Raw genomic sequence first — 15,674 nt, forward strand, 5'->3', positions numbered from 1 at the left:
GCACTCTGTTCTCACCCCAGAGTGATCACGCTTACCTCTTAGCTCTGGTAATTTAGCCAAAACCTCAGTCATAACAGTAGCCATATCCTGTAATGTGATTTGTAATGGCCGCCCAGATGTACTCGGCGCTACAATATCACGCACCTCCCTCTGAGCGGGAGATGTAGGTACTGACACGTGAGGCGAGTTAGTCGGCATAACTCTCCCCTCGTTGTTTGGTGAAATTTGTTCAATTTGTACAGATTGACTTTTATTTAAAGTAGCATCAATACAGTTAGTACATAAATTTCTATTGGGCTCCACTTTGGCATTGCAACAAATGACACAGGTATCATCCTCTGAATCAGACATGTTTAACACACTAGCAAATAAACTTGTAACTTGGAAATACAATTCAATTAGAATAATATTAAAACGTACTGTGCCTTTAAGAAGCACAGAAGATCTATGACAGTTGAAAATTAATAAATTGAAACAGTTATAGCCTCAATCCTTGTAAATAACACAACTTTAGCAAAGGTTTAATCCCATTAGCAAAGATAACAAATTCTGAAAGCAGGAAACAAATTACAGAATAAACGTTTTTTATCTCAGTCAAACTATAATTCTCACAGCTCTGCTGAGAGAAATTACCTCCCTCAAAATAAGTTTTGAAGACCCCTGAGCTCTGTAGAGATGAACCGGATCATGCAGGGAATACGAGTTGCTGACTGAAATATTTGATGTGTAGTAAAAGCGCCAAAAAACGGCCCCTCCCCCTCACACACAGCAGTGAGGGAGAACAGAAACTGTCAGAAAACAGATTAAGCAACTGCCAAGTGGAAAAATAGTGCCCAAACATTTATTCACTCAGTACCTCAGTAAATGAAAACGATTTTACATTCCAGCAAAAACGTTAAACATAATCTCTAGTTATTAAACAGCTTTATGTATTTCTTACAGTGTAATTCTAGTGAAGTACCATTCCCCAGAATACTGAAGTGTAAAGTATACATACATGACATTATATCGGTATGGCAGGATTTTCTCATCAATTCCATTGTCAGAAAATAAAAACTGCTACATACCTCTATGCAGATTCATCTGCCCGCTGTCCCCTGATCTGAAGTTTACCTCTCCTCAGATGGCCGAGAAACAGCAATATGATCTTAACTACTCCGGCTAAAATCATAACAAAAACTCTGGTAGATTCTTCTTCAAACTCTGCCAGAGAGATAATAACACACTCCGGTGCTATTTTAAAATAACAAACTTTTGATTGAAGATATAAAACTAAGTATAATCACCATAGTCCTCTCACACATCCTATCTAGTCGTTGGGTGCAAGAGAATGACTGGGAGTGACGTAGAGGGGAGGAGCTATATGCAGCTCTGCTGGGTGAATCCTCTTGCACTTCCTGTTGGGGAGGAGTAATATCCCAGAAGTAATGATGACCCGTGGACTGATCACACTTAACAGAAGAAAGAAGCAACCTCTCCGACAGTTAGCTCGGTCAGGAAAGAGAAAACGAAAGTGTGACCACACCCGGTCACGTGGTGCGCAATGCAGAACTGCTCCTGCTATGAGAAAAAGCGTGCCAGGCTACTTAAAGTTAAAGTAAAACACCTGTATGTTCCATTACCGCATAACAGTCTTTGAGCCCCAAATAAATCTCACATAAAGCAGCATAAATCAAAGAAAACATTTGATTAATCCCCACTGTTCAAAAACCTCCCTCAGGAGATATTAACCCACGATTCTGTAAAGATAAAAGGAGTCACACTGTGACCCTGTCTTCATTTCAATTTTTACTTATGTTGAAATTGTTGATCTTACCAGAATCCGTGCTGTGGAACAGAAACCCAGCCTCTCAAGTGTGACAGTCTTGTAGCATCGCTCCTGACATGGACTGAAGAAAGCAGGCAGTGAAACTCGTCAACACTGGTTGCTTAAAAAGCTGTTAGCAGCAGTCTGGATGGGTTCGCAGAAAGACTCTCCCTGCATCTCCAGACTAACTTTCGTCAATGTTCTCACTGAGAGGCTGACAAAGCTACTTAAAATACCAGTCCCATATCGAAGGGCAGATACCCTTCCTGAGGAACAACTCCAAAATCTGACACTTCTCTGCCGTCCTCCTGTGATGAAAGGCAAAGAATGACTGGGGGATAGGGGAAGTGGGAGAGGTATTTAAGCCTTGGGCTGGGGTGTCTTTGCCTCCTCCTGGTGGCCAGGTTCAGTATTTCCCAACAGTAAGGAATGAAGCCGTGGACTCTCCTTATATTAAGAAGGAAAGCAGCTGCTAAAACCATTTGCACAAAAAAAAAAAATACTTTCTTAATGAGAAGTTAAAAGGAGAACGGACATATATTTAGAAGTAGGGGAAGAGAGTGAGGAGATGTTTGTTCATTATAATTATATATTTTTTTTTATAATTTATGATACTGGAAAGGATACTTTTATTCAAAAGAATAAGAGAATAAGGGCAAGCTCTAAGGTGACAGGAAGGAGTAGAAAAGGAGATGGGTTAGGGGGCAGAGAAAGTAAGGGGAGAGAGATTAAGAGATAGGATCATAATAGTCAATACAATTATTGGATAGGGCGCATAAAGAGAACAATTCTATTAGCTGAACTTTTCCAAAAGGAAGAAAGGTGCAAAGAACGTAAAGAAGTAATAATTTTTACTTTGTCTAGGAATTAAGGTAGGAAAATTCTGATTGGCTGATGGAATCAGCCAATCAGAATCAAGTTCAATCCGATTGGCTGATCCGATCAGCCAATCAGATTGAGCTCGCATTCTATTCGCTGATCGGAACAGCCAATAGAATGCGAGCTCAATCCGATTGGCTGATCCGATCAGCCAATCGGATTGAACTTGATTCTGATTGGCTGATTCCATCAGCCAATCAGAATTTTCCTACCTTAATTCCGATTGGCTGATAGAATCCTATCAGCCAATCGGAATTCGAGGGACGCCATTTTGGATGACGTCCCTTAAAGGAACCGTCATTCTTCAGTTGGACGTCGTCGGAAGAAGATTGATCCGCGCTGGAGGTCTTCACGATGGAGCCGTTCCTCATCGGATGAAGATAGAAGATGCCGCTTGGATCAAGATGGTTGCCGGTCTGGATCGCCTCTTCTTCCCGGATAGGATGAAGACTTTGGAGCCTCTTCTGGACCTCTTCAGCCGCAGGATTATGGATCGCCAGCCCCCGCTTGGGTTGGATGAAGATTTTGGAGCCAGGACCGATCGGTGATACCCGGTGAGGTGAATATAAGGTAGGAAGATCTTCAGGGGCTTAGTGTTAGGTTTATTTAAGGGGGGTTTGGGTTAGATTAGGGGTATGTGGGTGGTGGGTTGTAATGTTGGGGGGGGGTATTGTATGTGTTTTTTTACAGGCAAAAGAGCTGAATTTCTTGGGGCATGCCCCGCAAAGGGCCCTGTTCAGGGCTGGTAAGGTAAAAGAGCTTTGAACTTTTGTAATTTAGAATAGGGTAGGGCATTTTTTTTATTTTGGGGGGCTTTGTAATTTCATTAGGGGGCTTAGAGTAGGTGTAATTAGTTTAAAATTGTTGTAATATTTTTCTAATGTTTGTAAATATTTTTTTACTTTTTGTAACTTAGTTCTTTTTTATTTTTTGTACTTTAGTTTATTTAATTGTAGTTATTTGTAGGTATTGTATTTAATTAATGTATTGATAGTGTAGTGTTAGGTTTAATTGTAGGTAATTGTAGGTATTTAATTTAATTTATTTATTGATAGTGTAGTGTTAGGTTTAATTGTAACTTAGGTTAGGATTTATTTTACAGGGAATTTTGTAATTATTTTAACTATTTTAGCTATTAAATAGTTCTTAACTATTTAATAGCTATTGTACCTGGTTAAAATAAATACAAAGTTACCTGTAAAATAAATATAAATCCTAAAATAGCTATAATATAATTATAATTTATATTGTAGCTATATTAGGGTTTATTTTACAGGTAAGTATTTAGCTTTAAATAGGAATAATTTATTTAATAAGAGTTAATTTATTTCGTTAGATTTAAATTATATTTAATTTAGGGGGGTGGTTAGGGTTAAAGTTAGACTTGGCTTTAGGGGTTAATAAATTTATTATAGTAGCGGTGAGCTCCTGTCGGCAGATTAGGGGTTAATACTTGAAGTTAGGTGTCAGCAATGTTAGGGAGGGTAGATTAGGGGTTAATACTATTTATTATAGGGTTATTGAGGCGGGAGTGAGGCAGATTAGGGGTTAATACATTTATTATAGTAGCGCTCAGGTCCGGTCGGCAGATTAGGGGTTAATAAGTGTAGTTAGGTGGAGGCGACGTTGGGGGCGGCAGATTAGGGGTTAATAAATATAATATAGGGGTCGGCGATGTTAGGGCAGCAGATTACGGGTACATAGGCATAATGTAGGTGGCGGGGGTGTACGGAGCGGCAGATTAGGGGTTAAAAATAATATGCAGGGGTCAGCGATAGCGGGGGCGGCAGATTAGGGGTTAATAAGTGTAAGGTTAGGGGTGTTTAGACTCGGGGTACATGTTAGAGTGTTAGGTGCAGACGTAGGAAGTGTTTCCACATAGAAAACAATGGGGCTGCGTTAGGAGCTGAACGCGGCTTTTTTGCAGGTGTTAGGTTTTTTTTCAGCTCAAACAGCCCCATTGTTTTCTATGGGGGAATCGTGCACAAGCACGTTTTTGAAGCTGGCCGCGTCCGTAAGCACCGCTGGTATCGAGAGTTGAAGTTGCGATAAATATGCTATACGCTCCTTTTTTGGAGCCTAAAGCAGCCATTCTGTGAACTCTAAATACCAGCGGTATTTAAAAGGTGCGGCAAGAAAAAAGCCAGCGTAGCTAACGCACCCCTTTGGCCGCAGAACTCTAAATCTAGGTGTTAATCTTTTGTTATCAGATTTTTTTATTAAACAATATATTAAGGTAATTGAGGAGATTATCAGGAGAAGACTAATGCATTATTTATATGAAAATTGTAACGTGATATATCTTGGTGTAAAATAAGGTGTAAACCACAATTTGCTTTATGTCTTATGCTCATGAAGATATTACTCATGTAATAATATACAATAATTCTGTATTTTGGCATTTAAACTGTTTTACATGAATGGAATGTAAATTTATTTTACTTTTTTCTGCCTCAATAAGAAAAACAAAAACAAAAGAAAAAGCTTAAGTCTAAAGTAATATAATATACAAAACACAAAGTGTAAATGTAACTAAACGTTATACAGTGTTATATTGCTTCACTCTTAATTCCAGAAATATAGGGAACGCCCCTTAGAGAATTATATCAAAATCTGTCTTTTTAGAATTACTTGAGGACCTTACAGTGCTGGAAGAGGGTGATTTATCAAGCTGAGGCGGACAGGGGCGCACATACGCGATCATGTCCACCACAGCTTGCCTCTGGCAGGCTGAATTCCCCTGGCGGAATTCAGCATTGCACACGAGCGCTATTTTGCGCTTGCATGCAATCCCGCCTCTTGCCCGAGCACAGCCAATCATGCACGGGCAGGAGCTGTCAATCTCCCCGATCAGACTAGATCGCAGAGATTCAATTTCGCCAATTTAGAGGTGGCCAAAGATTAGGGAAGCAGCGGTCTGAAGACCACTGCTTGTTAAATACAGCGTGCACTGCGTGCAGGTTCTCTTGTGAGAAACTGCAGCCGTAGTGGGTCGAAAAGGCTTGCGAAGCCTTTGATAAATTGACCCCTTAAAGTCTCATTTTATAACTCATGTCCCTTTAATCATATTTTTTAAGATTAATTTATGTTCATTAAATTTTTAATCTCAGCACTGTACAACATAGCTTAGTTTTATTGTATTGTGCAACTTCATAATAATTCAGTTTTTATACACATGAAAGAATTACTGTCTTTATTGCATATTTCCATTGTTAAATGTACATTATAATAAAAACAGTGTTTTTTTCAGTTCTGCTACTAACAGGTTTTGCTCCTACAACTATAATTACTACTAAGCTCAAAGCCTGTGACAGACAGACACAGTTACAAATAATCAGGGGTTCATTATTTTTTGAGCCATTTAAAAAAAAAAAATAATAAAAAAAAAATGTTCAGCATTACAGAACCGCAACTTACATTAGCACTGACCTAAAAACATCATTCTGCATTGGCACCTAGAAAAAGCCCGTCAACGGCAGTCTGCAGGCCACTTAAACCGCAGTAGTTTACTCGCTTACATTTTGCAAAAAATGTAGATTTAAAAAAAAAAAAAAAATTAAAAAAAATCTGGATTTGGCTTTTTTTATATATAGTTTACTTACACCAACAACAAAAAAATCACAAACTTAATTTTCAAACGCCTGCATTTTTTAAGCAAGTGTCTGAAACGTATAAAAAAACATAAATAGGCACTTTAAAAATGTTAACACAATTTAAGTTACAACGGTGATATGTAAAACAATTTTGCATTTTATAGGATCATGGATTTAGGTTTATACATTTTTAGTGAAAATACGCAGCTCAATATTTTTTTTTTCACAGTTTTTTTTTGTAAAACATTACTGGAACATAGTGAATCACACACTAATTATTACGTGACTAAATTAAACAAAAAAAAGTGACTACAAAGTGCAGTTGGAAAAAAACAAAAAAAGAAATCACAAAAAAACAAAAAAAACCCTCGTCTCCTTACAGTTACTGTATTGGTTAACCTTCAGTGGATAGCTGTGTTCTATATAGCGGTAAGATGCAGTTTTTTTATCTGCAGTAAGATTGATTTAAGGAATGTATTATTCTTGGGTATAAATTTTGAAGAAAAACAAAGTTAGATTGTTTAGAATTTGTTATAAGATTTAAAAGAATGTTATGCCCCCAAGAAAGGATTATATTTATCAGTTCAGTAACAGCAATTTTACCAATATGACTTTTTTTTTACCAATAGTTTAGTATTGAATTTTGCTTAATGGCTCCTTCCCTTGTATAACTAGTCTTTTAAATAATTTTCCATATATATATCTCAATAAAACTGTTAAAAAAAAACTTTATTTTTTTCATTTTCCTAATATGTTAAAAAGCATTATTAAAGCACAATTCAGTATGGCTGAAACCCCATTAAAGGGACCTTGTACTTTAAAATTGGTTTCCCCTTAATGTTTTCCCAATGACTTGTCATACAAGCTGCAGAGTATAAAATGTAAGATAAATTCCTCCTTAGTGTTTCTTTTTGTAAATTAAATAGCTGGATGGGTTCTTTGTAACCACAACCCATCAAAATAGGCTAAGCTTACAGAGAGATCAGACATCCTTATCTTATCACTCAAATGCTTCCCTTTCTTTTTTTTTTGTCTATATACAATAAGAACAAATGAGAATTAACATTTTACAACTTTCTCTTTCCTACTCCCCACTTGGAGTGTAATTTCTTCTGCTGCCTGTGTTTTCATAGCTTGTCAATAGCCTATACTTAAAGGGACATGACACCCACATTTTTTCTTTCATGATTTAGAAAGAGAATGCAATTTTAAACATCTTTCTAATTTACTTATATTATCTAATTTATTTTATTCTCTTGATATTCTTTGCTGAAAAGTATATCTAGATATGCTCACTAGCTGCTGATTGGTTGCTGCACATAGAAGCCTCATGTGATTGGCTCACTATGTGCATTGCTTTTTCTTCAACTAAGGATATCTAAAAAATGAAGCAAAATAAATAGAAGTAAATTGTAATGTTGTTTAAATTTCTATTCTCTATCTGAATCATGAAAGAATGATTTTGGGTTTAGTGGCCCTTTAAGTATAGAAACAATATAGGTAGGAATACCAAAGGCAGCTATTTTAAATGCCGATATAAAGACAAAGGAGTTATTTGTAAACAATTTAATACAAATTGTTGTAGTTTGTATGAAAGAGCAGCAATTAAACAAATCACATTTTTTATTATTTTTAGTTTTCAACAGAAAAAGGATTATGTAAAAAACCCAAAACTTTATAAATGTATAATCATACCTAGGGGAACTGTTCATTGGCTGATAAGGAAAACTCCCACTTCTATTGGGACACATCTCCATCAGCACAAAATCAAAATGTAGTTTTATTTCAGTAAAAAATTCAAAAATAGATTTTAAAAATACCCTCTTGTAAATGCAACAAAGAAACAAACATTGTAATGTCCCTTTAATTAATTTAACTTTTCTGCTTTAAAGGGTATAAGCAACATTTTAGCTGCATTTACACTCAGTAAAATGCAAGAAGAAGCAAAAAACTGTTTTTAAACATGAATTCTAAATTAGATTTTTTTAGACATCTGATTAATGTTAGGGCTGCACATTCGGATTGTTATTGAGGATTCGAATGCGGAAGTAAGGAGCCGCTCGTTACATTCGGATGTTTTCCAAGCCGGATCGATTCCTGTAAAAGATCCCCACTGTAAGATTTGGATTAGCACAGATCGTTTAGAGTAGGGATCTTTTACAGGAATCGATCCGGCTGCGAAAATATCTGAAGGGAATGAGCGGCTCCTTACTTCCGCATTAAGATCCCCACTAACTATCCAAATGCACATGCCTATTAATTGTTATATATTTTATCCTTAGTGACCATTTAAAGGAACATGAAACCCAATTATTTTTCTTTCATTTTTATATAGAGAATACAATTTAACAAAAAGGTTTTCAATTTACTTCTATTATAAAATTTGCTTTGTTCTCATGTTATTTTTTGTTGAAGAGATATCTAGATAGTGTGCACATGTCTGGAACACTACATGACAGGAAATAGTGCTGCCATCTAGTGCTCTTGCTAATGTATAACATTAGTACTACATGACAGGAAATAGTGCTGCCCTCTAGTGCTCTTGCTAATGTATAACATTAGTACTACATGACAGGAAATAGTGCTGCCATCTAGTGCTCCTGCTAATGTATAACATTAGTACTACATGACAGGAAATAGTGCTGCCATCTAGTGCTCTTGTTAATGTATAACATTAGTACTACATGACAGGAAATAGTGCTGCCATCTAGTGCTCTTGCTAATGTATAACATTAGTACTACATGACAGGAAATAGTGCTGCCATCTAGTGCTCTTGCTAATGGATAACATTAGTACTACATGACAGGAAATAGTGCTGCCATCTAGTGATCTTGCAAATAGATAACATTAGTACTACATGACAGGAAATAGTGCTGCCATCTAGTGATCTTGCAAATAGATAACATTAGTCCTACTGACAGAAAATAGTGCTGCCATCTAGTGCTCCTGCTAATGTATAACATTAGTACTACATGACAGGAAATAGTGCTGCCATCTAGTGCTCTTGCTGATGTATAACATTAGTACTACATGACAGGAAACAGTGCTGCCATCTAGTGATCTTGCAAATAGATAACATTAGTCCTACTGACAGGAAATAGTGCTGCCATCTAGTGCTCCTGCTAATGTATAACATTAGTAATACATGACAGGAAATAGTGCTGCCATCTAGTGCTCTTCTTAAAGTATAACATTAGCACTACATGACAGGAAATAGTGCTGCCATCTAGTGCTCTTGCTAATGTATAACATTAGTACTACATGACAGGAAATAGTGCTGCCGTCTAGTGCTCTTGTTAATGTATAACATTAGTACTACATGACAGGAAACAGTGCTGCCATCTAGTGCTCCTGCTAATGTATAACATTAGTAATACATGACAGGAAATAGTGCTGCCATCTAGTGCTCTTCTTAAAGTATAACATTAGCACTACATGACAGGAAATAGTGCTGCCATCTAGTGCTCTTGCTAATGTATAACATTAGTACTACATGACAGGAAATAGTGCTGCCGTCTAGTGCTCTTGTTAATGTATAACATTAGTACTACATGACAGGAAACAGTGCTGCCATCTAGTGATCTTGCAAATAGATAACATTAGTACTACATGACAGGAAATAGTGCTGCCATCTAGTGCTCTTGCTAATGTATAACATTAGTAATACATGACAGGAAATAGTGCTGCCATCTAGTGCTCTTCTTAAAGTATAACATTAGCACTACATGACAGGAAATAGTGCTGCCATCTAGTGCTCTTGCTAATGTATAACATTAGTACTACATGACTGGAAATAGTGCTGCCATCTAGTGCTCTTGCTAATGTATAACATTAGTACTACATGACAGGAAATAGTGCTGCCATCTAGTGCTCTTGCTAATGTATAACATTAGTACTACATGACAGGAAATAGTGCTGCCATCTAGTGCTCTTGCTAATGTATAACATTAGTACTACATGACAGGAAATAGTGCTGCCATCTAGTGCTCTTGCTAATGTATAACATTAGCACTACATGACAGGAAATAGTGCTGCCATCTAGTGCTCTTGCTAATGTATAACATTAGCACTACATGACAGGAAATAGTGCTGCCATCTAGTGCTCTTGCTAATGTATAACATTAGTACTACATGACAGGAAATAGTGCTGCCATCTAGTGCTCTTGCTAATGTATAACAGTACTACATGACAGGAAATAGTGCTGCCATCTAGTTCTCTTGCTAATGTATAACAGTACTACATGACAGGAAATAGTGCTGCCCTCTAGTGCTCCTGCTAATGTATAACATTAGTACTACATGACAGGAAATAGTGCTGCCATCTAGTGCTCTTGCTAATGTATAACATTAGTACTACATGACAGGAAATAGTGCTGCCATCTAGTGCTCTTGCTAATGTATAACAGTACTACATGACAGGAAATAGTGCTGCCATCTAGTTCTCCTGCTAATGTATAACATTAGTACTACATGACAGGAAATAGTGCTGCCATCTAGTGCTCTTGCTAATGTATAACATTAGTAATACATGACAGGAAATAGTGCTGCCCTCTAGTGCTCTTGCTAATGTATAACATTGCTGCAAAACTGCTGCCACTGATTACTGCAGACACGTGCACACTCCTGAACTTACCTTCCTGATTTTCAACAAAATTAAGATAATCTGATAATAGAAGAACACTGGAAAGTTGTTTAAATTGTATTTTCTATCTGAATCATGAAATAATTGTTTTGGGGTTTATGTCCCTTTAAATGTATCCTGTCTTGGGGTCATATAATCCCTTTAAAACCAGTAGCATATTCATAGCCGCATTCAGATCGAGAACAGATAATATATCCAGCAACATGGCAAGAATATTGTAATTAACGTAATCTCAGCTTGTTTATAAAGTCACAATCTTTCGAAAGATGTAATCAGAGGTCCCTGAGACGTCTCTTACAGATTGAGCAAGTTGGTAAAGGAAACCATGAATGATACCATAAGACATCCAGACACAATATCCTGGCAACAGTTTCAATGACATCCTGAAGACAGATCTAAGACAGGTTTAGGGCTAGAGATTGGGGTAAGGTTCATCCAATGAGATGGCAAAACTGCTTCAATGGCAACCATTTTGGATTTTGGAGTCAGTGATATTCCTTTTGGTGCTACATTCCGCTGTAACTCGCTATAAAACCAGCGTATTATTCTTAACTGTATCATTGATCTAAGTAGGAATGTTTTATTGATGGACAGCTAAGTTGCAAAGCTTCGTGTTGGCCTATTAAATGTTCCAGCATAAAAAAAAAAAGCAATGAGCACTTTTCTTGACAACATAATAGTGAATTTAAATATTGTTCAATCAAAAACACCTTTTTAAAAAAAAATAATCCTAAACTTATTGGAAGCCAAATCATGCGTTCAGTAGTAATGAGATGATAGATCAGTGCTATTTCTGTTATTATATGTGTTTAATATGCATAATGTCAGTACAGATATTGGTCCATTATTGTTTTTGAAAGGAGCACCAACGTTTGGATTTATCTATTAGTGTCCCAGTCTTGAAACACTGAAGAAAACGATGCACAAGATAAATTATATATTGGTTCTATTTTATTTTGCTTTGGTTAATATAAAACAGGTTTTGCAGTTTCTTCTCCAACTTTTAAAACTGGGAGACTAATTTATAATCCTCAATAACTGAATGGTATCCAAAATAATCCAGCAACAAACGGATCCATGTGTCTGATAGCTGCGCTTTTGTTGCGGTTTTCTTGCAGTTTGTTTGTGAGAAACAGGTTTACAGTATTTCTTGCAGTTGGTAAGCAATGCTTTGTGCCGTCATAATTGCAGCTTATTGTTTGGTGGGTCTTGCAGTTGGCAAGCAACGCTCTTTACCATGGGTCTTGCAGTTGGTAAGCAACGCTCTTTACCTTGGGTCTTGCAGTTGGTAAGCAATGCTCTTTACCTTTGGTCTTGCAGTTGGTAAGCAATGCTCGTTACCTTGGGTCTTGCAGTTGGTAAGCAATGCTCTTTACCTTTGGTCTTGCAGTTGGTAAGCAATGCTCTTTACCTTGGGTCTTGCAGTTGGTAAGCAAAACTCTTTACCGTGGGTCTTGCAGTTGGTAAGCAAAGCTCTTTACCGTGGGTCTTGCAGTTGGTAAGCAACACTCTTTACCTTGGGTCTTGCACTTGGGTAAGCAATGCTCTTTACCTTGGTCTTGCAGTTTGTAAGCAACGCTCTTTTCTTTACCTTGGGTCTTGCAGTTGGTAAGCAACGCTCTTTAACTTGGGTAAGCAATGCTCTTTACCTTGGGTCTTGCAGTTGGTAAGCAAATCTCTTTACCTTGGGTTTTTCACATGGTAAGCAATGCTTTGTATCCGGGTATTGCACTTGGTAAGCAATGCTTTGTATTCGGGTCTTGCACATGGTTAGCAATGCTTTTTATTTGGGTATTGCACTTGGTAAGCAATGCTATTTACCACCATTCTTGCAGATTGTTTATAAGGAATGCTTTTTGCCTTCTTTCTTGCAGGTTCTGCTTTGTGCTTTTGCACTAGAAAAATTATTTTGTATTTAAAAAAAAAAAAAAAAAAAGGATTTCCTACTCACAGTGGGTGTGTATACATGTGACGTTCTGTACACAAATATACAGAATACTGCAATACTCACACATTTGGTATGCGCACAGCCTCTTTCAAACTATATACATATATGTGTGCACATATTATTTTACATAATGTACATATGTACACACGTTGCTCTCAGTCTTATACAGACGCACGTACAAGGCAGTGTTATAGAATACAGGAAGCATCTAGAGGGGGATTAATAAGTGAGTTTTGTGACCGGCCTCTCCCGGCTGCTTTCTGTTATTGGGTTGTTTATACGTTTGCGATTCCGTTTCAGTTTGGAAAGGTCCTTGTCAAACACTTCACCCGATCGTAAGGCCGACACCAGGTCATCAAACTCTCCCTCCTCCTCCCCGTTCTCTTTTGCCTTCCTGGCTTTCCTCTCTTTCTCCCGCTGCTCTTTAAGCTGAAACAAGAAGAAAAACTAAATTATGCAGAACTGCAACTCATTTTACAAACAGATTTTGACAGGAAATGAGTCACAAAAGTGTGCTGTATATTGCTTTCTGTAGCTTAAAGGGACATGAAACCCACAACTTTCTTATCTTATCCTTTATTAAAAGGAGCAGCAATGCATCACTGGGAGTTAGTTGAAGACAGCGGTGAGCCAATGACAATAGACATATTATTTGCAGCCACCAAGCAGCAGCTAGCTCAAAGCTCCTGAGCCTATCTAGATATGATTTTTAACAATGGATATCAAGTGAACGAAGCAAATTTGATAATAGAAGTGAATTTGAAATGTGTTTAAAATACTATGCTCTATTTGAATCTTAAAAGAAAATGTTTGGGTTTCATGTCCCTTTAAGGGGACATTACACTCAAAATGCAATAATTGCATAATAATAAATACTTACAAGGATAAACACTGAAATGAGTATGGGTGCATTGCAATTTCAAGTAGAAGCATTTATGCAATATACATCTAGTAAAAGTTATTACTGATTCAGCAGCATACGCACATATGCTATGTGTGAGTTTGTCACAGAGCTGGCGGTGGTGTGAAATACAACAGTGAATAATTTGTATCATACAAGCACTGAGAGGCTGTGGCGTTTGAATGCTGGTGCACGGCTCACTGACAGCATATGTACGTATGCACATCCCTTTACATATGCATGGGTAAGGTTAGATCTGAGGATTATGGTCAGGGATAAGGTTTTTGTTTAAGGACACAGGGAACCCTTCGGTCTGGGAGATTACCCACCCCTGGTATAAATATCGCTCACATTATTTGTGCACAAAGATAGTGCAGAGGCCGTGTTATGATTAAGCCAGGAAGGGATTGGATATCTAATAGAGATAAATGTATTTATTTTACTCTGGGCTCAATGATAGGACAAAAGTTAAAGGGACATAAAACCCAAAATCATTCTTTCAAGATTAAGATACAGCATGACATTTTAAATAACACTCTAATTTACTTCTATTATCTAATTTGCTTTGCTCACTTTGTATCCTTTGTTGAAGAAGAAGCAATTCATTGCTGGGATGCCAATAGAACAAAGCAAATTAGAGTTAAAGTTGTTTAAAGGGAAAGGAAACCCCAACATTTTCTTTTGTAATTCGGATAGCACATACAATTTTAATCAACTTTCTAGTTTACTTCTGTTATCAAATGTGCTTCATTCTCTTGTTATCCTTTGCTTACGGAACAGTGGCAGCTAGCTCAACACATCTAGTTAGCAGATCTAGTAGAACACAAATTTTAATTATTATTTTTATATATTTTTTATTTGACTATATTATTCTATATTGGCCAACCATGTTCTTTTAATCTCTTTGTTTCCAAAGAGGTAGTGAAGATGTTCTTGGGCAAACAATTGTCACGTTCCTACAATACATTAATAAAACTACAACAAATATTATGCTCCCAAAAAAGCTGGTTAAACCACGCTACTCTCTCTAGCGTTGCCACTTAGGATCCTAACTCACCAGCGAGAAGTGAAATCATGACACTACCGCTCACAGAGAGGTGAGCCGCCCCACCCAGAAAGCAATGACGCCCTCACAGGGGGCAGTGACTATAACAAATCTAAATCAAATACAAATCAAACTGTGGTATTTCCAGCTTAAACGACTAGTTGTGTGTACGTGTATTTTGCATCAGTGTAATAGGTGTCTAGTGCAGTTTGAGACAAAAATGGCCAGCTCGCATTTGCTGAGATAAAACAGGAAAGCCTGCAGCGGTCACAATATTCTTTTATATTTCTCTGTAGTGTAGAGACCCACCTCCCCCTCCTAGCCAGCAGTTTTTCTGTAGTGTAGGGATCCCTCCCTCCCCCTCCTGCGATAGGCCACTCATCAGACTCCCTCTTTACCCCCAACGGCTCCACTGCAAGATCTTTACAGACTGTGATACGTCTAACAATCCCGATCTGGCTTCATTTAGTAAAGAAGCACATTAAGTGCTCCCTTACCATAGGAAGGCAAATCCCTTCTGCCCCCCCCCCCCCGTGCCCAGTGTACTGTGTGTACACTACATCAAAAAGGCACAAAGAGTTAATGTCCCTTTATATAAGAACTTTACTTGTAATTTAAATTAGAATTTGTCTGCATACTTTAATATGAATTTTAATGCATTTTATATGAATTTATATACACTTTTTAAACTGCTTATTCTATTGATAACTATATTTTAAAGAGTGTGTCTCTGATTTAGATATATAAATGTTGCTTATATCCCATAGCAACATATGCAGCTATCAAGGTAAAATTTGCTTATAGAGAACCCTGTGAAAGACTTAGTACTCACAGATCATTTTAGAGAATCCCGCCTGG

General features: G+C 37.3%; 1 protein-coding gene across 3 annotated transcripts in view; it reads right to left on the reverse strand.

The window, feature by feature from the left end:
- Positions 1 to 5,850: 5,850 nt before the first annotated feature.
- The window catches only part of DAAM1 (dishevelled associated activator of morphogenesis 1), a 427,341-nt gene continuing 417,517 nt past the window's right edge, over positions 5,851 to 15,674 (reverse strand). For all 3 annotated transcript variants that reach the window (XM_053697309.1, XM_053697307.1, XM_053697308.1), the window contains one exon: positions 5,851 to 13,299. In XM_053697309.1, the coding sequence (XP_053553284.1) occupies positions 13,090 to 13,299 (210 nt within the window). In that variant the 3' untranslated portion in view covers positions 5,851 to 13,089. The remainder of the gene's footprint in view (positions 13,300 to 15,674) is intronic.

This window comes from Bombina bombina, chromosome 1 (genome assembly GCF_027579735.1).
Source record: "Bombina bombina isolate aBomBom1 chromosome 1, aBomBom1.pri, whole genome shotgun sequence".
Lineage (NCBI taxonomy): Eukaryota > Metazoa > Chordata > Amphibia > Anura > Bombinatoridae > Bombina > Bombina bombina.